We start from the raw sequence: 26025 nt of genomic DNA, 5'->3' as shown, positions 1-26025 counted from the left end.
GGACTTAGATTATTAGCAGCATCTCATATTTGCTTGAGAGCTACTAAAAATGAAAAGTCTACTAGAGAAGGGATAGAAAAACAGGACGTAAGATATCAAGAAATGTACACACTGCCCTACTATGTAACTGTACCCTTTTTGCACAACACCTTGTAAAAAAATTTGTGTTCAATTAATAAACAAATAGGGGCTGGGGATATAGCCTAGTGGCAAGAGTGCCTGCCTCGGATATACGAGGCCCTAGGTTCGATTCCCCAGCACCACATATACAGAAAACGGCCAGAAGGAGCGCTGTGGCTCAAGTGGCAGAGTGCTAGCCTTGAGCGGGAAGAAGCCAGGGACAGTGCTCAGACCCTGAGTCCAAGGCCCAGGACTGGCCAAAAAACAAAACAAAAAAAAAAAAAACCAACAATTAATAAATAAAAAAAATGAAAAGTCTACATTGTTTTCTAGAAATTAAAGGAAAGAGCTTCATTCTAGAGTCAAGAGAGTGAGTTTAGATCTTGGCTCTGGTGTGTTAAGCATCTTCAGGGCTTAATTTCTTAATATGTTAAAGGTAATATAGGTGAGCACATGTAATCTGAAACTGACATATTTCACGTTTGGGGGCATTTCAAATTTTTGAGGGCTGCAGGCATGGCTCAAGCCTGAGTACTTGTCTAGCAAGTTAGAAGTCCTGAGTTTAAACCCCATTACCACCAATAAAGAAAGTACTAGATTTTCCAATTTAGCCAAGTTCAACCTATGTAGTCTATGCAAATATTCTAAAATCAAAACAATGTAATATTTGAACTATTTCAGGCCTCAAACATTTATGATAAGGTATAGTCAACCTGTCTGTGTTTACCTTCTAGGGTTGTTGGGAGGAAAAATCAAAGTCCCTTACTACTTAGTGCAAATGGAAGCTTGTAATAGAGGGCAGGTTGCAAGTGAGACCTGACATAGCCTGAGTTCTACCACAAACCTAAGGGAGGCTCCAGGAATGAAGATCACTCATTAACCTCCTAAAGAAAATTACTAGATTTGGGAATGTGGCTTAGTGGTAGATTGCTTGCCTAGCATGCATGAAACCCCAGGTTCAGTACCACATAAACAGAAAAAGCCAGAAGGGGAGCTGTGGCTCAAGTAGTAGAGTGATAGATAGCCTTAGGCAAAAGAAGCTCAGGGACAGTGCCCAGGCCCTGAGTTCAAGGCCCAGGACTGGCAAAAAAAGAAAGAAGAAGGAAGGAAGGAAGGAAGGAAGGAAGGCAAGCAAGCATGCCAGAGGGGTCCAGACACCTAATCAAAGGCTGGTGAATTTGTCTCCTGACCGTGTTGCCACAAGAAAGCACGCTCAAGTGAACATGAGGCAATTTCCAGGTATTAATTGGTTTCAGTTTTGGTTTCTGGGTTCTCTGGAAGAAACTAATGGCCGCAGACATGCAAAGCACATGCTTACCATTGAGCCACATCCTCAGCCAAAAGGCAAATTGCTATGTCTACACTATTTGGGTATAGAAGTTTGAGCTATTTAGGACACTCCGCCCCCCCACCCGGCCCCCCATGTTCTGGGGTTTGAACTCAGACTCCTGTTTGCTAGGCAGGCACTCCACCACTTGGGCCACGCCCCCAGTCGATGTCTTTAAAATTCTAATACTCCAGCTGCCTCGGATGGAGGAGCAAGTTTCCCAGGTAAACACTTTCCTTCCCTTTCTCGACACAGAGCTCCTGAACCCGGGTCAGCCTGACAACTCGGTGCACTCTGAACCTTCCACTGAGAGTCAGGGCTCAGATCCAGACGTCTTTTCCTGAAGTTTTGAGACCAGCAGACCCAGCACCAGGGCAAGGAGGGAGATCCTAGGGCCCTGTACAGCGTCTGTGTGGCTCGAGAGGCCGCCAGGTGGCGACCTGGGACTGACCGCAAAAAACTTCCTTCCTCTTCCCTGGACTCTTCCCAGCAGGGGGCCCTTCTGGGGGCCCGCTGGCTTCCCCTTGGGGTTCCCCGGCTTCAGAGGCAACCAAGCGGTAGACACGGCAAAAGCCGACTGGCAGCGGAGGCTCCCAGCCTCCCGGCAAGCCCGGGTGAGTGAAGGGACCGGAGTCCGGACCCTCCGCGGGGAGCCAAACCGAGTCCGCGGGGCCCCGCCCACCGATCCGGCCGCCGGGCCCTGGCTGGGTGGCACTTCACCCCAGCTCCCGCCCTCCGTGAACCTTTCTCCTCCAAGGGGCGCGCCCGCGTCGCTTCTGATTGGCTATTCGCGTCCCGGAGTTAAACTTCCAGCCAATGAAGAGGGACATGGGGCGTGACGCACAGAAACGTCACGGGAATTCCCCCCTCCCGGGGGCCAACTAGGGGCTTTCCCGGCTGGGGTGTGTGGCGACCGGTTCGTGGAGGGTCGGGTCGGGAGAGGATCCGGAACCAGAGCCTCCGCCACGGTGAGTGGCCGGGTCCAGACCTCCGGGTGGCCGAGAGACGGAGCAGGGAGAGAGGAAGGGCTTGAGGTGACTGACCCCGGGGGCCGGAGAGCGGCGGACGCCCCGAAAGCGCGCGCAGCAGCATACATGTTAGTACACGTAGTTCAGACACACCCGCGCTCGCGACGGCGAGGGCCCCGTGGCCGGACGCGCGCCACACAGCGGCCGACGGGCGTGCGCATCCGCACACCAGTGCCTGGACACACACCTTCCACGCACAAGCCCCAAGAAATGCTTCCCTGTCCTCACTCACCCGGTGTGCATTGGCAGGTAGGTGCCCGCACCGAGCCGCTCAGGGACACTGCACACGCAGGTGGACACCATGCACACATACCATGCGGGCACCAGAGCCGAAACACACTTGTGTTGGACACACAGAGACGCACGCCTGTGTCCCCTGTGTCGTCTGCTTGTCTACTGGCGCCACCTCTGCCCAGTTTTCCCTGTACGTATCTCAGCCTGCCCGTGGGGCTGGCTGTCTGCAAACCCGGCTGTGGGACTGACTGGGGCGCGCAGGGCTCAGCGCGGGGCCGGGGCCGGGGCCGGGGCCGGGGCCGAGGCCCGCGCCGACCCGGCAAATGCAGCGTGCGAAGGCGGGCAACTGAGATGTACCGGGAGAGCCTACCCTACGGAGACTCCGAACCCCCAGGGCCCCCTAGGAAGAGCCCCCACCTACAGGCCATTCGAAAAGGAGGCTGCCCAACAGCAGGAATGCCCCCCCAAAAGCCCCCGGGTGAATCAGCCCGGGCCTCCCGCCTGGCAGAAAATCCCAACGTTGCTCCTTGGGTGGGTTAGGAGAGGGGGAACGAATGAGGACATGACCCTCGACTGTAAGCCTCCCCGGCTTACAGTAAAAGACCCTCACGTCCGCAGCACCTGTGCTGGGGGTGGGAGCCTCAACCCCTTCTGGGGCTTCCCAGATTCTCAAAGCTCCTCGGCAGGCGGATCGCCCGTCAGCGGCCACCAGCCGGCGAGCGTCTCCCGCCCCTCCTGCTCCGGGGCGGGGCCAGTGCGTCATTTCCAGGCCCGCCCCCGGCCCCGCCTCCCACTGGTATTTTTGGGACTTTCCTAAGCTGCTCTAACTTTCTGCCCCTTCCCCGGCCCAGCCCAGCTCCGGATCTCGACCTCCACGGGATCTTACTCGACACACCCGGACGGGCAGCGGGAAGAGATCGGACCCTCCCCCCAAATCAGGAACCCCCCCCCCTCCACACCCCTGTCCTGTCCTGTTGTCGCTCCTCTTCACCACTCCCCTTCACTTTAGGCTGGCGCCTGTAACTCTGGGAAGCCGAGCTAGGGGCGGAAGACAGCCGAGAGAACCGGGCCTAGCCCAGAGTCATGGACAGTTGCTACAACCCAGTGAGTCACTTGCACTGGCCCTGAAGGTGGCCAGTGCTCCCTGTGTCTGTCTGCTTGTCTCCTGGAGCCTCCTCTGCTCACTTCTTTCTGTATGTATCTCAGTTTGCCTATGGGTCTGTCTGTCTGCAAACTCTGATTCTGAAGGGAGCTTTCCAGTGGGCCTGAGGAGCAGCGCCTACTGAGGACTTGGTACTGGGAAGGGAAGGGCTCTGGAATGCTCAGAATCAGCTGCCACCTCCTCCCTGTCTCCAAACCAGGCTCTGGATGGCATCCCTGAATACGATGATTTCAAATTCAACCCCTCCATTGTGGAAGCCAAGGATCCAGCCCCAGAAGGAGGTAAGTCCACTGACCTCCCCTTGCAAGAGGGAGGTAAGCATGCGCCATCTGTGTCTGGGAGGTGGACTGAGAGCCCGGCTCAACAAGACCCTTTTTGTCCCCAGCTGATGTCCCCTACCTGGTGATCGTGGAACAGCCTAAACAGGTATGTGCACAAAAGGATGGCATGGGAACAGCTTTAGGAACAAGTAGGGTAATGGTAGCTGGGTCCAAGGTAGTTTATGGGATCTGAAGTCTGTTTGCTGCTGATCATAGTGCATGGGTGGCAAGGAAGGGGTTCTGCGGCAAACAGTGCTGGTCACTGTCCTCGCTGCTGGCCAGGGCTGTGTCTGCCTGGGTGGTCTCTCCTGATCACAATGTCACTGTGCCATTTAACCTTCAGCGAGGCTTCCGATTTCGATATGGCTGTGAAGGCCCCTCACATGGAGGCCTGCCAGGTGCCTCCAGTGAAAAGGGCCGGAAGACCTATCCCACTGTCAAGGTGAGCAAGGATAGTGCTGGAGGGTAGGCTAAGGGACAGTATGTCCAGGGATGTCCCTGACAACCCCCTGCCCCTCTCAGATCTGTAACTACGAGGGACCAGCCAAGATTGAAGTGGACCTGGTAACACACAGTGACCCGCCTCGCGCTCATGCCCACAGCCTGGTGGGCAAACAATGCTCGGATCTAGGGGTCTGCGCCGTGTCTGTGGGGCCTAAGGACATGACTGCCCAGTAGGTGTCATCTAACCCTGTCCCCACTGGGATATCCCCTCGTTACCTGCCAAGTCTTAGGCCCCAGACTACCTGGGTACACTAGCATCTGACAAAAAGGAGAGAATATTCTCATCCCCAAACCTAAGGGCTCATGTATAAACTACAACAGTTTCCTCATAGAACAGGGGCTGAGTTGACCTTGGCATTGAGGTTGCTACCTCAGAAAGCAAAAACAGCATGGCCCAAGGCCTTTGACCCCTTCTCCTCCCCAGATTTAATAACTTGGGTGTCCTGCATGTGACCAAGAAGAACATGATGGAGATTATGATACAAAAACTTCAAAGGCAACGGCTCCGCTCCAGACCCCAAGGCCTTACCGGTATGGGGGCAGGCAGAATGAGTGGTGCTCATGGAAAGGGAAATGGAAGAGGAGGAGCCTATGGGGTCACACATGTGTTCACTACCCAGAGGCTGAGAGGCGGGAACTGGAGCAGGAGGCCAAAGAGCTGAAGAAAGTCATGGATCTCAGCATTGTGCGGCTGCGCTTCTCTGCTTTCCTTCGAGCCAGCGATGGCTCCTTCTCCCTGGCCCTGAAGCCCGTTATCTCCCAGCCCATCCATGACAGCAGTGAGTATCCTCACTGGCTAGGGTGCCTTGGATGAGGAGGAGGGAACGAATGTGGGGCACCTGCAAGCTGTACAGTCACAGAGATTTGGGTTTGAATCTGGCCTTTCCATGTGTGAGCCCAGTGGTCTTGAACAGATCCGAGTGTGGTTTCTGTCTTTGGTTAAATGATACAAGTGGTTCCTGAGGTTATTGAAATAGTGAATGGCCCCAAAGGCCCAGATCCACCAATATAACCGTGGCATTGTGTTTCTTTTTTTTTTTTTTTTTGGCCAGTCCTGGGCCTTTGACTCAGGGCCTGAGCACTGTCCCTGGCTTCCTTTTTGCTCAAGGCTAGCACTCTGCCACTTGAGCCACAGCGCCACTTCTGGCCGTTTTCTGTATATGTGGTACTGGGGAATCGAACCCAGGGCCTCATGTATACGAGGCAAGCTCTCTTGCCACTAGGCCATATCCCCAGCCAGCATTGTGTTTCTTAACTCATCTCTCACCCCTGCCTCCCCTAGAATCTCCAGGGGCTTCAAACCTGAAGATTTCCCGGATGGACAAGACAGCAGGCTCTGTACGGGGTGGAGATGAAGTTTACCTGCTTTGTGACAAGGTGCAGAAAGGTGAGGCTACAGCCCAAACTGAGCATTAAGGACAGAACTATCTAAGATTGAGGGTCAAGGCAGCTCTAGGAGCAGTGGCCAAGCTTCACTTTTCCCTGCAGATGACATAGAGGTCCGGTTCTATGAGGATGATGAGAATGGATGGCAGGCCTTTGGGGACTTCTCTCCCACAGATGTTCATAAACAGGTATTTGAGGACCAGGGTGGAAGGGAGGCAAAATAAGCAAAGGCCTCACTGACACCCTGTGTCTCTCTCCACCCCCCAGTATGCAATTGTGTTCCGCACGCCGCCCTATCACAAGATGAAGATTGATCGGCCTGTAACTGTGTTCCTGCAACTAAAACGCAAGCGTGGGGGAGATGTCTCAGACTCCAAGCAATTCACCTATTACCCTCTGGTGGAAGGTGGAGCTGGAAGGGACTTGAGGACCACCCAAGGGGTTGGAGGGGGCGAGAAGGGCCTGGAGAAGCCCAGGAAGCGCTTCGTGGGAGCTGATTTGAGGATTTGGAGGGAAAAGAAACTCAGGCATGATCTGTTGATGATGGTGTAACTCCCTCTTCCCCCAGACAAGGAGGAGGTGCAGCGGAAGCGGAGGAAGGTCTTGCCCACCTTCTCCCAGCCCTTTGGCGGTGGTTCCCACATGGGCGGAGGTTCTGGGGGCTCGGCTGGAGGTTATGGAGGAGCCGGAGGAGGTGAGGGGGTGCTGGTGGCCCCCAGAGGGGAAGAGAATTGTGGGAGATGAGACATCTGGGAGAGTCCTGGCTAATGCCTTGCTCCCTACAGCCTGCTCTGTACCCACAGGTGGCAGCCTTGGCTTTTTCCCCTCTTCCCTGGCCTACAGCCCCTACCAGTCCGGCACAGCCCCAATGGGTTGCTACCCGGGCGGCGGGGGCGGGGCGCAGATGGCGGAGGGGGCGCCCAGCGGGGATGCTGGGGAGGAAGCTGCGGAGCCCGGGACCCTCCAAGGGGAGCCTGAGACTCCCGACGCGCTGCAGCAAGGTATGGACTCCAGAATGCGGGCGAGACACGGGGCCAGGGCCTATCGGGCACCCACACTGTGTGTCGCCCCCAGCCCGCGAGTACAACGCGCGCCTGTTCGGCCTGACGCAGCGCAGCGCCCGCGCCCTGCTGGACTACGGCATCACCGCCGACGCGCGCGCGCTGCTGGCGGGACAGCGCCACCTGCTGGCGGCGCAGGACGAGAACGGAGACACGTAGGCGGCACGAATTGCCAGGGTGGGGGGATGGGGGGGAGAGAGGAGTGGGCTTCCGGGGTCTGGGGGGGTCCAAGGTCAAGGGATTGAGTCCGGGGAGGAACCAGCAAAGAGCCAGACCCTGGAGTGGGATAAAGCAGGTCTAAAGTCAGACCTTGCTAGGTTCTAGTTCTGTTCACAGTACCTAATCCCTCCACATTGTGAAAAGGGCAGGACAATAGTAACTACCCCCAAAAAGGTGCGAGGAGGATTCAGTTCAGGTACAGTGATGCCCTTGAAGACGATCTGGGTTCAACAGGCCACAATGAGGGAGACTATGAGACAGTGGGATTTCGAGGGCTGAGGGTGCCCGAGTGGCTGGGCTTACTAGGCCAGAATCTCACTCCGCAACCCCCAGGCCACTGCACCTGGCCATCATCCATGGGCAGACCAACGTTTTTGAGCAGATAGTCCATGTCATCTACCATGCCCAGCACCTTGGCGTGGTCAACCTCACCAACCACCTGCACCAGGTGAGGGGCACGTACCGTGAGGGAAGAGGGATAGGAGGTAGCCTACGCCGTGTGGGCCTGACTCAGCCTGCCTTCCGCCCCAGACGCCCCTGCACCTGGCAGTGATCACTGGGCAGACAAAGGTGGTGAGCTTCCTGCTGCAGGTGGGCGCGGATCCAGCAGTGCTGGATCGGCATGGAGACTCCGCTGTGCACCTGGCCCTGCGGGCAGGCGCCGGAGCCCCGGACCTGTTACGTGCGCTGCTATGCAGCGGGGCTCCCACTGTCTCTACAATGTTGCACATGCCTGATTTTGAAGGTAACTTCCCTACGTCTTCTGGGCCAGGGGTGCAGGAGTGTGGGGAGCAGGGAGGGCACATGGTGAGGGGCGAAGCAGGGTCAAGGTTGACTGGCCAGAGCTGGTGGGGGGGGGAGGCACTTGGGTGTCACAGCTGCAGACTGAGTTTGCCATTCCTCTTAGGACTGTACCCAATACACATGGCCGTTCGGGCCCGAAGCCCTGAGTGCCTGGATCTGCTGGTGGACAGTGGGGCTGAAGTGGAGGCTGCAGAGCGGCAGGGAGGACGGACAGCCCTGCATCTAGCAACAGAGATGGAGGAGCTGGGGTTGGTCACCCACCTGGTCACCAAGGTGAGAGTGAAGAATGGCAGGGGTGCTTTGGGGTTAGGGGGAACCTAGAATGAAGAAGAGGGTGGGAAGGGCTGGCCAGTGGGGCCATGCTGGGTCACTCCCTCCCTTGGCACTCCACAGCTTCATGCCAACGTGAACGCCCGAACTTTTGCTGGAAACACACCCCTCCACCTGGCCGCTGGACTGGGATCCCCAACCCTCACACGCCTCCTTCTAAAGGCTGGTCAGTCTAACCCTTAGAGGCAGAGGGAAGAAACGGGTGTCACCCAGTGCCCCTACCTTACAGCCCTTCCTAGCCACCCCCCCCCCACTGTCCCTTCTCAATGCCTGCATACCTCCTAGGTGCTGACATCCACGCTGAGAACGAGGAGCCCCTGTGTCCACTTCCCTCACCCCCTACCTCTGGGAGTGACTCAGATTCTGAAGGGCTTGAAAGTGACAACCGAAACAGCTTCCGGGGTCACACACCTCTTGATCTCACTCACAGCACCAAGGTAAGGAGGTCAGCCTGGCAGCAGCCATACTGGGCACCAGGCACTCCCTGGGCTTGAGGCTGGAGGACAGCATGTGGGCTTAAGGATAGCTGGGGTTAAACACTGGGACCGGGAGGTAGTCAAAGCTGTCTGCCCCTCCTCCCCCAGGTGAAGACTTTGCTACTAAATGCTGCTCAGAACACCATGGAGCCCCCCCTGGTCCCACCCAGCCCAAAAGGTAAGGCATTTCTAGATCCTGTATCACCCCTTCACAGGGTCCAGGCTCCCTTTCTCCAGCCTTGTCTTCCATCTGTTGCCCGTGACCCTGTGTGTCTTGTCTGTCAGGTTGTCAGGGAGAAAAGTAGTGTCTTGGTATCTGTTTCCTCCCACCTCAAGGAACTGACATGTCTGTCCATGTCCCCTCAGGGCCAGGGCTGTCACTCGGGGATGCAACTCTGCAGAACCTGGAGCAGCTACTCGATGGGCCAGAAGCCCAGGGCAGCTGGGCAGAGCTGGCAGAGCGGCTGGGGCTGCGCAGTCTAGTGGACACATACCGGAAGACTGCCTCGCCCAGCGGCAGCCTCCTGCGCAGTTACAAGGTGGGGGCAGCCTGTACCCTGCCAAGCCCCTAGCTGCCTTCCCTGTCTCAGAGCACCAATGTGCCGTGCTCCAGGGCTCCCAGCCCCATACTCTGAGCATCACCTCCTGCCTCTTCCTTCTCAGCTGGCCGGTGGGGACCTAGCAGGTCTGCTGGATGCCCTATCTGACATGGGCCTAGATGAGGGAGTGAGACTGCTGAAAGGTCCTGAATCCGGAGACAAGCTGCCCAGTACAACAGGTAAAGGGAAAAGCCTGGAAGGTGGATTTGGGCCAGGGATGGGAGGCCTGGGGCCTTCACTCTCCGGTTCCTTTCCCTTGTGTCGCCCTAGCAGAAGTGAAGGAAGACAGCGCCTATGGGAGTCAGTCAGTGGAGGAGGAGGAGGAGGAAGAGGCAGAGAAGCTGGGCCCCCCTCCTGAGCCACCAGGAGGGCTCTGTCATGGGCACCCCCAGCCTCAGGTGCACTGAACTGCTGCCCACCTTCCACCCCTCTTCCCAGACCCCTCTGTACAGCATCTCCACTTAGTCCAGATCTTATTTAACACCTCACGTCCATGCCTCAGCTGAGGTGAATAAAGGATTCTCATGGGAAGTGGAGGAGCCGTCTCCCAACTTATGGCAGCCTTAATATGATTCCTCTGATATGACTCCTGTCTCTGGAACCAGCTTTCAGTGCTGGCCCCAAGCTGAGAGTACAGAAGGAGGCCCAGCTGGCAATTCAGAGCAGTTTTAATGAGGGTGGAGGCTGTACAAAGGGCAGGGCCCACGGAGGGAGGCAAGCAGGCTGTGCCGCTCAAGCCTGTGGATGGGGTCTCAACATGGACGCCCTTTCTCCACCTCTGGAAACAGAAGGGTGAGCCCTTGGGGAGAAGGAGGGAAACCAGCTCAGCCCCAACTCCTGGCAGGCACCAGGACCAGAGGGGTTGCTGGTATCAGGGTGGGTGGTCTCAGCAAAAAGCAGAAATGTCATCAGGCCTCCCCCACAAAAAAAAAAAAAAGAAAAGAAAAGAAACCACATCAAAAGTTCATGGGCATTGGCCCCTCCCACCCCCACCCACCCTGTACCAAAAAGTGCAAAACATTATCACAAAAAGGGGATCTCGGAAAGGCCCTTAGCATAGGCTCCTGAAGCCCTTGCCCAGCCCTGCCCTGCCCCGGACACCGCGTCCGGCGCGGTCGGGCCCTGGGCCAGAAGGCCCTGGTGGGTGGCCCGAGCCAGGCAGGGTCATGTCTTTGTGCAGATGCCACAAAGGCACTGCCCCCCCGAGCTTCCACTTCCTGCTCAGGGTTTTCTCCTTGTACTGCCTGATCGGGCCTCTGAGTTAGACCGAGAAACCCGGGGCTGGCTAGGTAGGTTGGGCCGCAGAGAGGGACTGGAGTGAGGCAGGGGAAGTCCGTCCTCCGTGCTTCCGGCCTGGGCCAGGGCTGCCTCTATGGCGTCCAGCTCTTCACTGGCTGCCTTCAGTTTGACCCGGAGCAGCGCTGCATAGGTGCCGTAGCGGGATTTCTGAGAAGAAGGCCAAAGGCCATAAGAGCCCGCTCTCCTCCCTGGCCCATCCCACCCCACAGGCTCTGCAAGCCAACTCTCACAGGCTCTCAGGACCCAGGGACATGGAACATTTGCCATACCCTCATAGGTGTGAAACTTCAGCTTTGTTCCCCAGAGGACAAAACTAAAGCTCAAAAACCTGCCCAAGGTCACCCAGCTGGCTCTACACCCTTCTGGGGTGCCAGGAAGGGTGAGTGTCCTTACCTCAAACTCCAGGTAGGCTTCCTTCTGCCGCTGCTCATCAGCCTCCTTGCCTCGAGCCTTCTTTCCCAGCTGGGTGGCTCTGTGCTCGCGCAACTCATTTGCCATGGCCTTCAGTTTGGCCTCATGGGTCCGAACCTGCTCCTCCTAGCAGTCATGGGAACCTGGTCAGTGTCAGTGGTCTGTAGAGTCTGTGTAGTGTCTGCAGTTTGTTTGGTGCTGATATAGAGGCTTAAACTCAGGGCCTTGCATTCTTACTAGGCTTTTTTACTCAAGGCTAGTGCTCTACCACTTGCGCCATGCTCCCAACCCAGCATTTTCCTAGTAGTTGAAGGTAGAATCTCTCAGACTTTTCTGCCCACGCTGGCTTCAAGCCATGGTCCTCAGATCTCAGCCTCCTGAGTAGCTAGGATTACAGGCGTGAACCACTAACACTCAGCATTTGTGCCGATTTTAACAAGGTTTCCCTTGGACAAGCAAAACACCATGTCTGGGTTTTCCAGCTTAGCACACAGAATTGGGGATGGATTTCAGCCTCTGCTTGTCTCTGCTGGCCAGGATAGGGATGTATTAGACAATAACCTAATCCTACACAGCCTGGAGTACAGTGGCCTGGGCTTGCCCCTCTCTAACCCACCGTCACTGACCCAGGAGTCTGTGGCTACCTGGGAGAGGCGGGTGGCAGCGCTGGGTAGCAGAGGGCGGCTGAATTTCTTTTGGGAACTAACAGCAGCTGGGAAGGGAGGTGCAGAGAACATGGCGGCCACCACATTGATGCGCGTGATCCAGGACTGCATCTGCTCCAGGCTCCTAGAGAGACAGCACAGCCCCTGGGATCCTGGGCCTAGGGCATCTGCCCGGCCCATGCTTGGGACATGGCATGAGAAGGAAGGTGGGAGTTGGGGTGCATGGTCTGGCACTTACGGGGCCTGGAAGAGGAAGACCCGCCAGTCAGCAGTGCGCAGGTAGAAGACGTGCGGTCTCTTGCTGTAGTCGCTGGCGCGAGTGGCCAGGGCATGGTGGATGCTGATGGCATTCTTCAGCTCCACCTCAGAAAGAGCCTTCCCAGGCTGGTACTCCTCCTGCGGGGATGCCTGTCTTGTCTTGCCCCAGCCCCAGCCTGCTCCAGTCCCAGACAGATACCAGTTTCCCTGTCCCAAGCCAGGAAAGCCCCCAATCCCTCAGCCTGGCCCTCCTCACCTTCTGGAGGTAGAGGATCATGCCCTTGAGGATCCCGTGGAAGCTCTTCCAGCCTCTTTTGCCCCGAGGCGCTGCAGGGAGTAAAACAGGTCACCTCGGTCTGGGGCAGGGCCACCCCCCCATCCACCCCCAACACCCCCACCGGGCCACGTACTCTTCCTGCAGTCAGGGTCTGCGTGCACCTTTCGCACCAGGGTTCCGTGCTTGTAGACAGCCGCCCCGGGCTCAGGAGTCAGGTCCAGGAAAGGGCTGGTGCCGCTGCCGCTGCCCCCGCTGACCCTCTTGATGACCTTGGGGTTGGGGTCAGCCAGCTCAGACAGAGAGCGCCTCAGCTCCTCCTCGTCTCTGCAGGTGTGATTGCCTCAGAGGGGGCTGGCCATGGAGCCACAAAGCCCTTGGGCTGGGGCTTCAGCTCCCCCACACCCCCACACCCCTCCAGTGCTTGGGATTTGCTAAGGATGGTCCCCTGAGGCTCTGCATGTGCGAGCAGGGCTTCTGGAGGCAGATTATTCCCTGAAATGGGCCACAGCTGGGCCTTCTCCTCCTGCTTCTCCCTTCTCTCCACTTCTCAAAGTGACACACCCTACACCAGGACAGACATATCTGACTCAGTTCTTTCTTAAAAATCACCTAACACTAGACTTTACTCATAGATGGTGGGCTAAATGGTGACAAAAGGTGCCCTGCCCCACCCCGCCCCCGAACATCGTGGTTGGCATGCTCTGTCAGATAAGAAAAACACGAGACTTGGTCTCTTCACTTCCTCATCAGAGAACCCGCAGCAGCTTCTACTGCTCTACTCCATGGAGCCAGCGTCGCACCTCCCCACCACTGCTAGAAGCTTCTCCAGCCAGGTCTGCCTCCTCTCCTCCACTCCACACTGGTTTTAACCATGTCTTTGCTTCACAAATACTAACTTCTTTTCTCTCCCCAAATGCTTCTCCTCCATGAAGGCTTGCCCCACTCTCAATCTTCCAGAAAGCCTGCCCTTGCACCCTAATCCTGAGCACTACCCACGCTGAGGTCTCCTCGCAGCTGCAGACATTTATCTAAACTCAGCAGTGACCTGACACAGTAGACAGGAGCAAATGCAAGGGAAGGTTCAACAGTCAGACTAGGGGCTCTGAGGCCAAAACTAGACTCCCAGCCTCAGGCTGAGTCTCTGGTTCTGCCCACAAGGGACAGAGCATCTTGTTCTCCGATATCTGGACTCCTTCAGACTTGCAGAGCTTCCTGTGCTACTGGGTAGGGCTATACTTCCAGAAATGTCTGCTTTCTTTCCCTCAGGCTGCCAGGGGACCTCCTTCTATGGCTCAGTACCCCTCTTCTGTTCCAACCCAGCTTATAATAACAACACAGCCAGAGACAACCCAGACCCCAAGTCCAGACAGGCATCTCCATAAAAGGGAGTGAAGCAGCCTCATTCCTCTTCGGGCCTCTCACACACACCCTCCCCTGCACCCATAGCTCTGGACTCTTGAGGCCCTGGCCCATCTCTCTTGGCTCCCCAGGTAGCCCCTTCCTCGTGCCCCAACCCTAGCCCCACCTCATGGCCCCAAGACTCACATGGCCCACTGCAACTTCTCATTCTTGATGGAGCTGTATAAGGCCTGGAGAGGAACAAATCATGGGGTTGTGGGTGAGTACTGGGAGAAGATGCAGTAGGTACCCCCAACGTCAGGACTCAGAGCCCTCTCTTCCTACTTGGGAGCCGAGACAAAAGTGAAGGAGGAGAGGTCAGTAGGGCATAATGACAACAAAAAGGCTCTAGAACGTGGAGTATGAAGACTCAAGCCCAGCCCCATCACAGCCATAATAGTAGATGCATGACTGGGCAGGTAGCCATGGGGAAGAACAAACATAGCAACATGTGGGGGCAAGTGGTTAGCACAGGGAACCCTGCACAGGGAGCCCTGCATACGGCTGATGCATAGTAGCTAGCAGTTGCTATTATTATCTTTGTTGTTATTAAGGGGCTCTCCTGCTCGGAGCCCGGTAAGAGAAGTACAGCTCTAGAGAAATGGGAAAGAGCAGCAGCCCAGGAAACTCCTTCCCCCAGCCATGTGCTGTTTCCTCAGAAAACGGAGAGCTCCCCTCCACCCCTTGCCCATAAAGGATTCAGCCTCTTTGCTCCTTCCTCGGCATAGAGAACACACTCTCAATAGATCTCAGCCCCAGGACACACCTTCCACCAACCCAGACATCATCATCACCATCAAGCCAAATGCCAGGGCCCCAGCTCCCTGCCTAAGGGAACACTTCATGTTGCTGGGGAGCCAAGTGCTAGTCTGAAGCAGCAGCTGTTTTCCCTTCCAGTCCCTTCCCATCCCAAATTGTGGGCTCCTGAATGGGTCACTTCTCCTTTACACCGGAGACATTTGGGGCCCCTGGGGTGGCAGAGGAGAGAATGACCTCCAGCAGCAATTAAAAGGATTCTCTTTTTGGGAGTGGCCAGGAATATGGGTCCATGCCAGGGACTCCAACTGTGGGGGCGCTTCTGCCAGCCTGTCTGTGAGTGGGTGTGTCCCCAGCATGTGCCGTGTTTTGCTGTGTGTGCCTTATGACACAGCCTGCGTGTGAGCTGGGTGCAGTGGTGACGTCGGTGCCTTCCCCATGATGGGACACAGCCCCCCCCCCTTACTCCCCAACACACCACACGGTCCACAGCTATACCTAGCCATAAGCTAGTCAGACATTTCCATGCCTCCAAACCCTGTTTCCGGAGTGGGTGCATTCCACAGCCTCCACGCAGAACAGTCTAGGAACAACCCAGCAAGCAATACCCAGCCAATACCTGGCCAAAACTCAGCACCAATCAGCCCCTGGACCCTCACTCCCCAACTCTCTGGATAGGACATCGAAGTGGCCACTGTAAAAAACCTAACAGCCACCAAGCTCCAACGTGCAACCTTCCAGCCTTCCAGCGCATCCCTTGCCCAGACTCAAGACCCCCTTTGCCTACAGCACACCTTCCTTCCTTTGAAGGTCTAGAGCCCCCTGAGAAAGACCCACGTCCTGCTCCCATCTACAAAACCCGCTTCATTCCCAAGGTTGGTGAGGCCCACCTTGGCCCTCCCCGCAAAGTCCATGCCAACCTCTGTCTGCCCACAAGCTGTCCCTGCAGGAGCCCCCCCACACACACAACACACACACACACACACACACACACACACACACACACACACACACACACACACACACCACCTCCTCATCTCTGCTCTGGCCGCCCCTGCCACCTTAGCCTCCCCCTCGGACGCCCAAGCCCGGCGGCGTGGGCCGCGGCTCCCACACCCTCACCGCCTTTTTCTTCTTGCGGCTCTGCAGGCGGCTGACCACCAGGTCGGTGTAGAGCACGGGCTTGAGGCTGCGCGAGCGCTGCGGCCATCCATAGCACAGGGTCTCGGCGCCGCGGTGGGTGCGCCCGTAGCGCACGGAGCACAGCGAGCGCGAGCGCAGCCGCCCGGCGCTGCTGTGGATGCTGTTGACGCCGATCATGCTGGCCCGGCCGGCGCGCCGCGACCCCCGGCCATGCCCCCCGCCCGCCCCCGGCCCCCCCGGCCGCCCGGACGGCTGGCGGACAGCTCCCCCGACAGCCAGCCGGCGCGAGCGCCCGGCCGAGCGCGGCCGGCTCCCACCGACGCAAGGAGCGCGCGCGGCTCCACCGCTCGGTGAGGGAGAGGGGGCGCAGACAGGGAGGGAGGGCGCGCTGGGGGCGGGGACCGCGCAAAATGGAGGCACCCAAGCGCCAGGGGGCCCTCGGCGCTACCGCTAGGAGGGGCGGGGAGGCCAGCGGGGGCGCATGCGTGGGGGTGGGGGTGGGGGGCGCTTGGCTCCCCAGGAGCGTGGAGCATGGGCAGCGAAGGCGGGTGGCTGCAGGGAGGGTGTGGAGCTCCCTCCACGCTGGGTTTGTCGGTGTGGAGGGCTGTGGGTAAGACAGACCTCCCTTCATCAACTCGCCCACAGATACCTCAAAGCCCAGGTATGGATCCCGCCCCGCACTTGAACACCCCAGTTCAGAGCTGTACTTAGCTAGCCAAGAGCATCAATTCACATTTACCCCAACTTATAGGCACGCCAAATAGGGATGTATGCCTCCAAATTTACCATACACCACTAGGTCACAGACAGATGTCATTCTACATATATATGATATATATCATATACATCATATATGTGTGTGTGTATAGCAAGTATAGCACCAAAGCATAAACACCCCAAGTCACATGTATCCGTTGACTCAGATACCCTGCCACACATACACAACACACAAATACACCTCAAACTCACTGGCACCTCACTTCCCAATGGATGCCCCCACTCAGACAGATCCCAAAATTCATAAGCCCAGAACAGCCCAAGATCAGCCACCCTAGGGACACATCCTGTGCGATCACATGTATGTAACGATAGGAGGTTCTTCAAGTGAGACCAAGCCTTGCTGGATAAACCATCACCCCATCAGGGAGAGAGAGGAGTGTACCTACCCCTCAGACAAGAATACCTCCTTCTCCTACCCTCATCCAAAGTTCCCTTCCTTAACTCCAGTGCGGGTGCTTGGGTGCAGGGCCTGCTCCCCAAGGAACTAGAAACCGTTTTCAGCCCAAGTTTGTTGCCTTGGCCCCTCTTGCATTGCATCCCTCTGCCTCTGGGGCCCTCAAGGTCTGTGCGGCCGCACACAGTGGGGTAGATGTGTGCCTGTCCCTCTGACCTCCCCTCCCCGCCTCAGTGCTCAGGGGCCACTGGAAGAGGGAGCCCTAAACACCAAATGCAGAGTCCTGGGCCGCCTGCTCACGCGTTTTCCAGAGCTGGCTTCCCTCCCCCGTGGCGCAGCCCAGAGCCGACGACTGCATGCGTGTGCGCATGTCAGAGAGAGCCTGGTGTGGGGGCTGGGCGAGGGGGCGGTCCCAAGGCTGAGTCACGAGAGCCAGGCAAGCCAGGCAAGCCAGGCCTGCCTGGCCCATCCCTCCCTTCCCTCCTATTCTTCTGCAACTCTGCTGCAGACCAGCCCCCTCCCCCCCTCTGATGACATCGACCCCCACCCCACCCCCACACCTTGAGCAGCTCCCTGGGGAAGTCGCCGCCGTCGTTGAGGCCCTCCAGGTTCCCAATGAAGTCCCCGCAGGTCATGCGCTTCCCGATGTTCTAAGGAAGGAAACGGTGACCTGTGAGCTTGATAGGGCACTCGGCCTCCCAGGGCATGGATAGGGGCCTGTTTTCTGGCTCCCATCTGCCCACTTCCCTACTCACATGGCCGTGAAGATCTGTGTTGAGTAGCATGAGAGCACAGGTCAGCGTGTGGGCGCCGTCTAGAGGAAAAAAGGCTTGGTTAACCTTGGCCACCAGTAACTCTCCCCACAGACTTCTTCCTCAACCTCCCCTCTCATCACCCGCCCCTTTTCAGGACTCTCCCAGATCTGCTTTGCTAAGAGAAGACCTGAACCCCATTAGTGAACCCTCCTGGTCATTCCTCTTCTAGCAGATCCTCAGCAAGGAGCTCTCCCCATTTTCTACTTCCCTGATGGGGCATGGCCCCCATGTGCACTTGTCTCTACAAGCTAATCACAAGCAAGGTGACCCCGAGCAAATGCCCACTGATGCCAGGCACTGTCCTTCACACGTGAATAACTGTAAGCAAACACCTGTGTCACCCAAGCACTAGCCTTGCCACACAGGTGATAGCTCCACCTACATGCAGCCACCTGGGCCCTGTGTGGGCACAAGCATGTTCACACGCCTGCAGACATGTGTCCTCATTCCCTCCTGCATACACATGTGTTCCCAGCACACATATGGGGTCCAGCCCATCCACCTCAGTGGACTTCTGGGACAGCGCACCTTCTGAGGATAGTGCTTCAGGATTGCACTGGAAGTATCGCTGGGAGAAGTGGGCCAGCACCCGCTCCCGTTCCTGGGTCTCACCCATTAAGGCCAGTTCCTTCAGAAACACCCTGGGGAGGGAGAAGACAGGATATCAGCCCCATCCAAAGTAGCCCTAGCTTTCTGCCATGCCCAGCCAGCTTGGGCAAGGGGGTGTCAGGACAACTTAGAGGAGGAACTAGGGCTCTCTCTGCACACCAAGCCTGGAGAAATGGGGACTGTCCTCAGAGGATTCAACACCCACCTAAGAGCCTGGTCCAAAGTCATGCCTGTGAAGACGAAGAACTTGAGGTACTCTCCAGCTACCAGCTTGCTGAAATCATTGCTGTGGGCAGGGCAGAAAGATAGGCGGTGTCTCAAGAGGAAGTATTAAGGGGCCAGCTGGGGTCTGGCTAGTGACCCTGGGGGTATTAGGTGGAGATGGGGAGGCATTGCCCCCAGGATGCATTCATTCCCTTGCTCCCATCTCAGTCCCAGCCCATGGCTTTACTTCTTGCCCAGGTGTCGGGCCACATCAGCCTTCCTGAAGCCATCTAGTCGGAACAGCCTCTTGGCCAGGCGTTGAGCGGCTTCCAGATCTGCTTTCTGGCCATTGGACAAGGTATCTGTGCTTCCCAGGGCCAGGCGTTCTGTGCTGTCCAGCTCTGAGTCTGAGTCAGATACCAGCTGGCTCAGGGGTGGTTCACTGCCAGGGTAGAATACCAGTTCAGGGTTGGGGCAGAACCCTCCAGAGTTGTCCACACCATCCCTCTGCCTCCAGACCCGGAAGACAGGGAGGGGGAGGGATATGGAAAGGACATTTGTTTTCATTGGCTTGAACTCAGGGTTTGGGTGCTGTCCCTGAGCTCTTTGGCTCAAGGCTAGTACTCTACTATTTTGGGCCACAGCACCACTTCTAATTTTCTGGTGCTTACTGGGAGATGAGAGTCTCACTGACTTTCCTTCTCTGCCTACCTTTGATCTGCAACCCTCAGATCTCAGCCTCCTGAGTGGCTAGGATTATAGTCGTGAGCCACCAGGGCCCAGCAGAAAGGGCATCTTCTTTTCTCTAGAGTTAGCTTTCTTTTCATCAGCCAACTTCATCATTACCACCCTCTATGGAAGTCCTGTCTCAAGTCTAACTGATATTCAGCTTGTTGCTGTGGGAGTTCTGGCTGCTCCCCCAGGGTTCCCAGAGGCTGCCGTTTGCTATTAGATATAGATTCCTATCTGCACTCTGGCCCTCCTCAAGACAGTCTTCTGTTCCTGAGAATATGGGCATAGGTGGGGTACATAAGCTGCCACAGAGGAAGAGTAGGATCAAGAAAAATTTGAGGGCAGTAGGTGCACCCTCCTGTTCCCAAGTCTTTCCTGCTCTTTCCTACTCACAAAAAAAAAGAAGGTTCCTGGGGTTAAGATGTTTGGGGGTCAGGGTATACCTCCTCAATCCCCTTTCTATTCTTCTCCTTTCCTTCCCACCCCAGCTGCTCTATTTGCAAAGCCACCTGTCACCCCGGAGACAGAGGCCGGAAACTCCTGGTTGCTAGGCAACCCTGTCTCCTTGGCCACCCCCTTCTGTTGCCATGGCTTCCATGACTGAGAGTGTAGCTTGGGTGGGGGGGGTGAGGCAGAAAGGTTAGGCTGTAAAAGGACTTTCCTGGAGCAGAGTGAGAGATGCTTGAAGGGGGGGGGCAGAATGGGAGGGAGGTGATGGGAGGGACCACTGACGGCATCTTTGCTTCCAAGCTGAATGAGAGTGAGGAATTCCACTTGGGGAGGAAAGAGCCCTCTAGGAGAGAAAGAGGATGTTGTCTGGGGATCTTTCAATCCTGAATCATAGTTTCTCCAATCACTGGGTCTGAGCTCACAGGGGGGACCTGCAAGGGGCCAATGAAAATCATTCTCCAAATAGGAAACTAGACATCTGTTAATCACCCCCACTCAGGGGTCAGGAATACAAACTACTTCCTCATACTTGGAATGTGCCCCTTCATTAATTAATCCTGTGGCCTTCAGGGAGAAGGCTAAAGCACCAAAGGACTTACTCACCTGCCAAGGGGTGCCGCCCCCAGCCCAAGGCTGTCCTCCGAGTGGCAGGGACTAGGGGGCTCCCTCCCTGAGGACAGCTTGGTTCTGGCTTTTGCTTCCTGCTCCTCCCCTCTCTGTGTCCAAGGACCATCAGCAGCAGAGCTGGTACCAGAATCTGGTTCAAGAGGGGCTAGTGGGGCAGGAGCAGGTGGGTCGGGTCGGGGAGCTGGGGGTTGGGGGGGCAGCTCAAAGGTGAAGAAGGGGCTCTGGGTTGGGCCAGGTGAAGCCAGAGCCTCCAGTGAAGCAAGGCTGGTGTAGGAGGTGCCCTTGGCCCGGTGTGACTCCAGGATGGCTTCAAATACACAACTGAAAGAGTCAGGCCCATCAGCTGAGGGGCTGGTCCCAGGTAGAAAGGGCACGGGCGACTTGAGAGACCGCGGGTGAGGCATTTGGTTCCCTGGCCTGTAGGGGCAGGGAAAAGGTCAGATCAGAGGCCCAGAGTCAGATGTGGGACAGGATTTCTTTGAACTCGCTCCCTGAATCTGTGAAGGGGGTCATCATCCCCTTTACAGTGGCTCAAATATCCTAAGATAAAGAACCACTGGGTGCAGAGCCCAAGAAATTCAGTGCCTCTGCAGCCTCCCAGCCCCACCCATTGCCAGCACCCAATCCCCCTCCCTTTCTCACTGCTAATCTCCCTTTCTCCTCCTTTCCCCTGATCCGCTTCCCTTCTGCCATCCCATTTCTATTTCTGGCAACATCTTAGGAAAAGATGAGGCTCCAAGCTGCAGTGGGGTGTGAGACAGAAAGGAAAGCCCCCACAATTCCCCAGTCTCCTGCTGGGACCCAGGATCTGGCTTGATGCTCCCCTGTCCCCAGGCTAGTTTCTAGTCTCTGGACCCTGATCTTCTAGAACCCTGCATGTTCTAGTTGGCTGGCCCCAAACCACATGGTATCTCGCTGATGCCCTCACATGCCCAGTGCTCTGCCAGGCCTCTGTCCACTGTCTGGAAACTTCTGCTCCCCTGCTCCCAATACTGCCGTATCAGCACCACGAACCAGCCTGAACCTGGACTCCTGACCCTCCCAGCTCTGCTCCCAGCTCTGTCCCTGGGCTACTTGGAAGAAGTCTCTCTCCTTTCCAGGTCCCCACTTACCGGGCCCCCTCTGAGGCCTCAAACACCTCGTCATCCACATCCTCTTCCCCTCCTGCCTCATCCTCATCCTCACTGCCACTGCCCAGGCTGGAGCGAGGGCCAGGGCATGGGCTGGGACGTAGGACGAGTGGGCGGGCAGTGCCAGGAGGGCCCTCAGAGCTGGGCTGACTCTCGATGGCAGAGTCAGCCTCCTCTCGCTCAGCCAGCACCTCATCAATGTCAGTCTCGCGGTAGCACCTCAGGGGCACTGTATCCAGATCCGTTTCGGAGTACTTGGCTGCTCGCCCCACAGCCACCCCAGGGCCCTGCCCGAAGCCCACCCCACGAGGAGATGGGGGGGCCTTCTCTGGGGGCTTAGCACCTGTAATAATCATAGGCATCCAGGTCAGGAAGGTTATCCATATTGGGCCATTGTCTTGATCCTGCTCAGAACTCCCCCACTGCTCATACTGGCAGGAAGTTCTTCTACTGTCTAGCCACCACTCCCTGACACAACCTTTGCTTGATCCTGGTGCCAATGGAGCTCATTTCAAACCATGCTCTTGTCACATGGCTTTGAGAAGTCTGAAGGAAGCTTATTTCTTTTCCACTCTAAGGAAGTGGACCCTTGACGTCCTGCCCTCCCCCTCCTCTACCACCCAGCTCTCTGCAGGGGCACAGCCCAGCTTCTCGGCATTCAAGAAGACTGGGGAGACTGAGGGCTAGAGGGGCTCTGGACGACTCAGGATTCAGAAAAGATGGAGGCAAGATTTGAAGGAAGCAACCCTATCATCCCTTAGCTGTTCTGTGGGAAGGCTCTGCCCTCTTTGCCTGGCCTGGATGCTAGGCCTTACCTGAGCTGGGGGGGTCCAAGGAGCCATAGAAGAATTCCCATTTGGCTCGAGCGATTCTCTGAGCGTGAGAGGAGACTTCCCGGGGGAAGGACCAGGTATCCCCCTGAGCCATGGAGGGAGAGAAAGGTACAGGCACCCAGAAATAAAGCCAAATATACAAGGACACAAGAATATGGAGTAGAAATAAAAACACATACACATAGGGGCAGAGATGGAGACAAAACATAAAAGGAAAGAGAGATTTAGGATATTAAGGGATTCAGAATGAACAGGAAAGAAACCCAAGTTGGACACTAGGGTAAGCCTTGCCCCTTCACTGGGACCCAAAGGCCCAAGGGAGCCCAAAGCATACCTGGTTCAGGAATCCAGCATGAGCAGGTCCTCGGAATAGTGTGGCCAGGTGCTCAGGAGGACCCCCCAGCCCATTGGGGAGAGAGGAGTAAAGGCCATCTGCCCCAACCTGGGATGGGACTGGTGGCCCACATAAAGGGCCCCGGCTTCCAGGAAGGGTAGAGCCTCCTCCAGCTGGGAGTGGGTCTGATGTGGAGGCTTCCAGCCGCAACTTCCTGTTGGAGCCAGGCCCAAGTGCTGGGGTAGGCCTGGGAGGAGAAACTCCGCCGAGGTCCCAGCTCCGACTCAAACCTCCAGGAGCGGGTAGCCCATTCATTGGCTTCACACTGGCCTTCTCCACAAAGCGAAAGATGACTACAGAGCTCTGGGCCCCGGGCGGAGGCTGCCCCGTGGGGGAAGAAGGTGCCCAAGGTGAGGGAGCAAGACGGGGTGAAGGGGGGCCACGTAGAGGCGTACAAGGTGCTGTCACACGTCCCAGTTCCCGGCCTCGGGGACCTGGACCTGTCACTCTTCGAAGCAGGGAGCCTGTGCTGCCATACATGCTGGCTGGGGGACTTTGTGGTACTGGGCCTTCGGGGAGCCAGCGACGGGGACATCTTGGTGGGGAGATGGCACAGTCACCTTCTGAGCAAAAGCGCATGGCACCCTGGGCCATGCTGGGGCCGGAGGTCAGGCTGGAGGGGCAGGGATGGCAAGGCCGGGTGGGGAGTGAGGGAGCTGCATGCTCTTCAGATAGGCCTGCAAAAAACGAAGGGAAGCAGGGGTAAATTGCCAGGGAGCTGGGCCTCTAAGAGTTCCAGGGACCTAGTCCTGCCTGGAATCTGGCATCACTGACCTCGCCCTGGGAGCTAATTCTATGGAGAATTCTGAGGAGAAAGGTGTTGTCCACCCAGGAAGGCCCTGCGCATCAGCCTAAGAGAGAGGAAGCTAGCTCAGAAGTTCAGTGAGCCAAATCCCTGTAGCAATTTGGATCTACTTCAGGTGTGGGGGAGGCTGATTCTCCACATCTGGTGTCAGCCAATCATAATCATACAACTCTGGATCACCTATCATCCCTCTAATGGGGGTCCTTCACTCAGGGAGGGGAAACAGTTCTCCTGGAAGGAGAGGAAGAACAGGGGTTATATGGGGACAATGAAGAGCTGAGAGGCACAGGGCAGAGGGGAGGAGAGAGGCCTGAACAGAGACCCCTGCCCCCAATACATAGATACTGAGTGGAAAAGAGACATTTATTCTCCACACAAATGCACACACAAGCATGCATACACAGGCACACACACACACACATACATGGGTGCTCAGCTTAAACAGATTCATAGGCAACACCCTCTAGTACACACAGACACACGTACACATACTGCTCAAAGACACACCCTCATACACGCTCAGTCATAACAAATATGTGTGTAATGGAAAGGCACATGCTTGTTTTACACACACAACCTCATCAAGCAGGAACATACAAAGAGGTACCCAAATATACACAGAGGCTCTCATCCTCCAATGCACAGAGACAGGTGTATCAGACACGGCCATAATCAGTCAAAATCAAAATACATTCACACACTCAAACACGGACACAACCCTCCCTCAACCGGTCACTCTAGCTAGGGAGGGGCACTCTCCTCCCCTCCTCCCCACTAGATGTATGACCGATCTTGTCCAGCCCAGGAGAGACCCTAAAGAGGTAACGGGGGCTTCTGGTAGCCATGCGGGGCCATCTGCCAGGCAGGTTCTTAAAGCTTAACGGGGACCCTGCTCCACCCGGGCAGCCTCTACTCAGAGCCACGTCGGTACTCACCGCGGCTCGTCCGGAGCAGGAACGAAGAAGAGGCAAAGGAGAGGCTGGGCCCAGCTCAGCTGTGAAGGCAGCGCGGCTCCCGCTCGCTCCAGGCCCGCCCGCCTCTCAGTCCCTCCTCCACCCCCCTCCCGCCCCAGCGCGCAGCTCAAGCAACGCTAATCCGCCCCCCACCCCGCCCGCACACACCTCCCTCCTCGTTCAAGACCCACAGTCCCAGAGGTTGCCAACCCCCTCGTCGCTAGGTCCCGGCTGGGCTCTCCCGCCAACCTAGGACCCGCTCCAGACGAGGGGGAGAGCATTGGGAACCCCGGGTTTCCTCACATGCCCCACCCCACTCGTGTCCAGGGTCCTCTCGCCCACGGCCTCCTAAGCCACACGTTGGGCCCAGCTGCACACGCGTGTCCCGCTCCAGACCCCACGCGTGTCCCTAGGAGACTGCCACATGACCTGTTATATGCCACACGCGCTCCCGCCCCCACGAGCACGCGGCCGCGCACAGCGCACCGTACGGGTTTCGACCGGACCCGCCCCCTAAATCCCAAGGACCAACTATGGAAGGAACATGAAGGGAACGCGCGGTCTTGAACCCTCCTGGGCTCTGAGTTGCATACCCAGGAGACCTAATCCTGACCACCCACCTTGGGTGGATCAGGGGGAATAAGTCAGACCTCAGAAAGAACTTCCTTGCTGCCTGAGCTATTGTTCTCCTCCTTTCGGGGACGAAAGGTTGGACTGGGTGACCCCGAGGCTGTAGTGGAGCCAAGGCATCCCTTGTGCCCTAAACTAGGGTGAGAGGGGATCTGGCTATTTTAAGAAAGCGCCACCCGCGTTACTATGGCAACGACTCTCCTTCCGAAGGCCAGGATGGGCAGCCGATGCCATCCGAGGGAAAAAGGGGGTCGCTTCGGGCGGTCAGGGGGCGCGAGGACCTGCAAGGCGGGGGCGCGCGGGGCTCACCGCGGGGAAGGGTGACGCGGATCCCGCGTGGTGCTGAAGGGGACAGCGCCACATTTGTCGTATGGCGCAGGCGCAGAAGCGCGAAGAAAGTGGGGAGGGAGAAGAGGCGCGCGGCCCGAGGTGGCGCGCGCCCACACAGCTGAATCTCTGCAGAGCCCTGTTCTCTCTACCCCTCTCCCAAGCCAGCTGAGAAAGACGAGCAAGCAAGCCCCTCACCCAACTTGACCTTTTTCTGGTCCTCTCCCGGGGCTGGATTTTCCCTTGCTACATTGAGGACGGAGGTAGCTGTGGAAAGGATTCTGGGGAAACCAGGATTATCTGGATTCTTTTATCTTCATGTCCTTTGATCTTGGCCAAGGAGCTCCCGTCTCAGGATGTCGGTTTATCCACTTTTAAAACGGAGTGATAGCACAGACCTGCCCACCTTGCAGAGATGCCCAAAGCCCTGAAGAGATAGGTGTAGGAAACAGCTTTTGGTGCGCAGAGGCAGCTGAAGCCGTTGCTCAGAAGAGCGCTTAACCATGAACCACGGCAGTGGCCCTGGAGTGCCTCACATTCACCATGCCCACCCCTTGGATCGTGG

The 26025-nt window shown here is 57.0% G+C and overlaps 2 protein-coding genes across 5 annotated transcripts; one reads left to right on the top strand and one right to left on the bottom strand.

The window, feature by feature from the left end:
- The first annotated feature begins 2299 nt into the window (after positions 1 to 2299).
- Nfkb2 (nuclear factor kappa B subunit 2) lies at positions 2300 to 10104 on the top strand. Of its 4 annotated transcripts, none has more exons than XM_048338365.1 (23): positions 2300 to 2415; positions 3561 to 3813; positions 4071 to 4152; positions 4257 to 4297; positions 4535 to 4633; positions 4714 to 4865; positions 5120 to 5226; positions 5316 to 5474; positions 5978 to 6082; positions 6184 to 6269; positions 6349 to 6487; positions 6650 to 6775; positions 6885 to 7082; positions 7156 to 7297; positions 7695 to 7809; positions 7893 to 8106; positions 8269 to 8438; positions 8559 to 8661; positions 8781 to 8932; positions 9080 to 9149; positions 9338 to 9510; positions 9635 to 9749; positions 9844 to 10104. In XM_048338365.1, exons 2-23 carry the CDS (start codon positions 3793 to 3795, stop codon positions 9975 to 9977), a joined length of 2703 nt encoding a protein of 900 aa, XP_048194322.1. In that variant the 5' UTR covers positions 2300 to 2415; positions 3561 to 3792; the 3' UTR covers positions 9978 to 10104. The 4 variants fall into 4 exon arrangements, with proteins under 4 accessions (XP_048194322.1, XP_048194319.1, XP_048194321.1 ...); XM_048338362.1 differs by having other exon boundaries at positions 9841 to 10104; XM_048338364.1 differs by having other exon boundaries at positions 2311 to 2415; positions 3719 to 3813; positions 9841 to 10104.
- Positions 10105 to 10222: 118 nt separating this feature from the next.
- Positions 10223 to 25515, bottom strand: Psd (pleckstrin and Sec7 domain containing). The gene is made up of 18 exons (XM_048338361.1): positions 25443 to 25515; positions 24486 to 24544; positions 22686 to 23422; positions 22334 to 22436; positions 21501 to 21861; positions 20365 to 20805; positions 18827 to 19021; positions 18581 to 18661; positions 18295 to 18407; positions 17707 to 17765; positions 17512 to 17601; positions 14026 to 14069; positions 12614 to 12804; positions 12460 to 12530; positions 12184 to 12341; positions 11925 to 12069; positions 11263 to 11406; positions 10223 to 11016 (listed from the first exon to the last, which is right to left on the bottom strand). Exons 3-18 carry the CDS (start codon positions 23337 to 23339, stop codon positions 10792 to 10794), a joined length of 3075 nt encoding a protein of 1024 aa, XP_048194318.1. The 5' UTR covers positions 23340 to 23422; positions 24486 to 24544; positions 25443 to 25515; the 3' UTR covers positions 10223 to 10791.
- Between the last annotated feature and the right edge of the window lie 510 nt (positions 25516 to 26025).

The sequence above is a fragment of the Perognathus longimembris genome, chromosome 2, assembly GCF_023159225.1.
Source record: "Perognathus longimembris pacificus isolate PPM17 chromosome 2, ASM2315922v1, whole genome shotgun sequence".
In the NCBI taxonomy this organism is placed as follows: Eukaryota; Metazoa; Chordata; class Mammalia; order Rodentia; family Heteromyidae; genus Perognathus; species Perognathus longimembris.
Note: the sequence above shows the minus strand (reverse complement) of the source record. Positions and strands in the feature narration are given on the sequence as shown.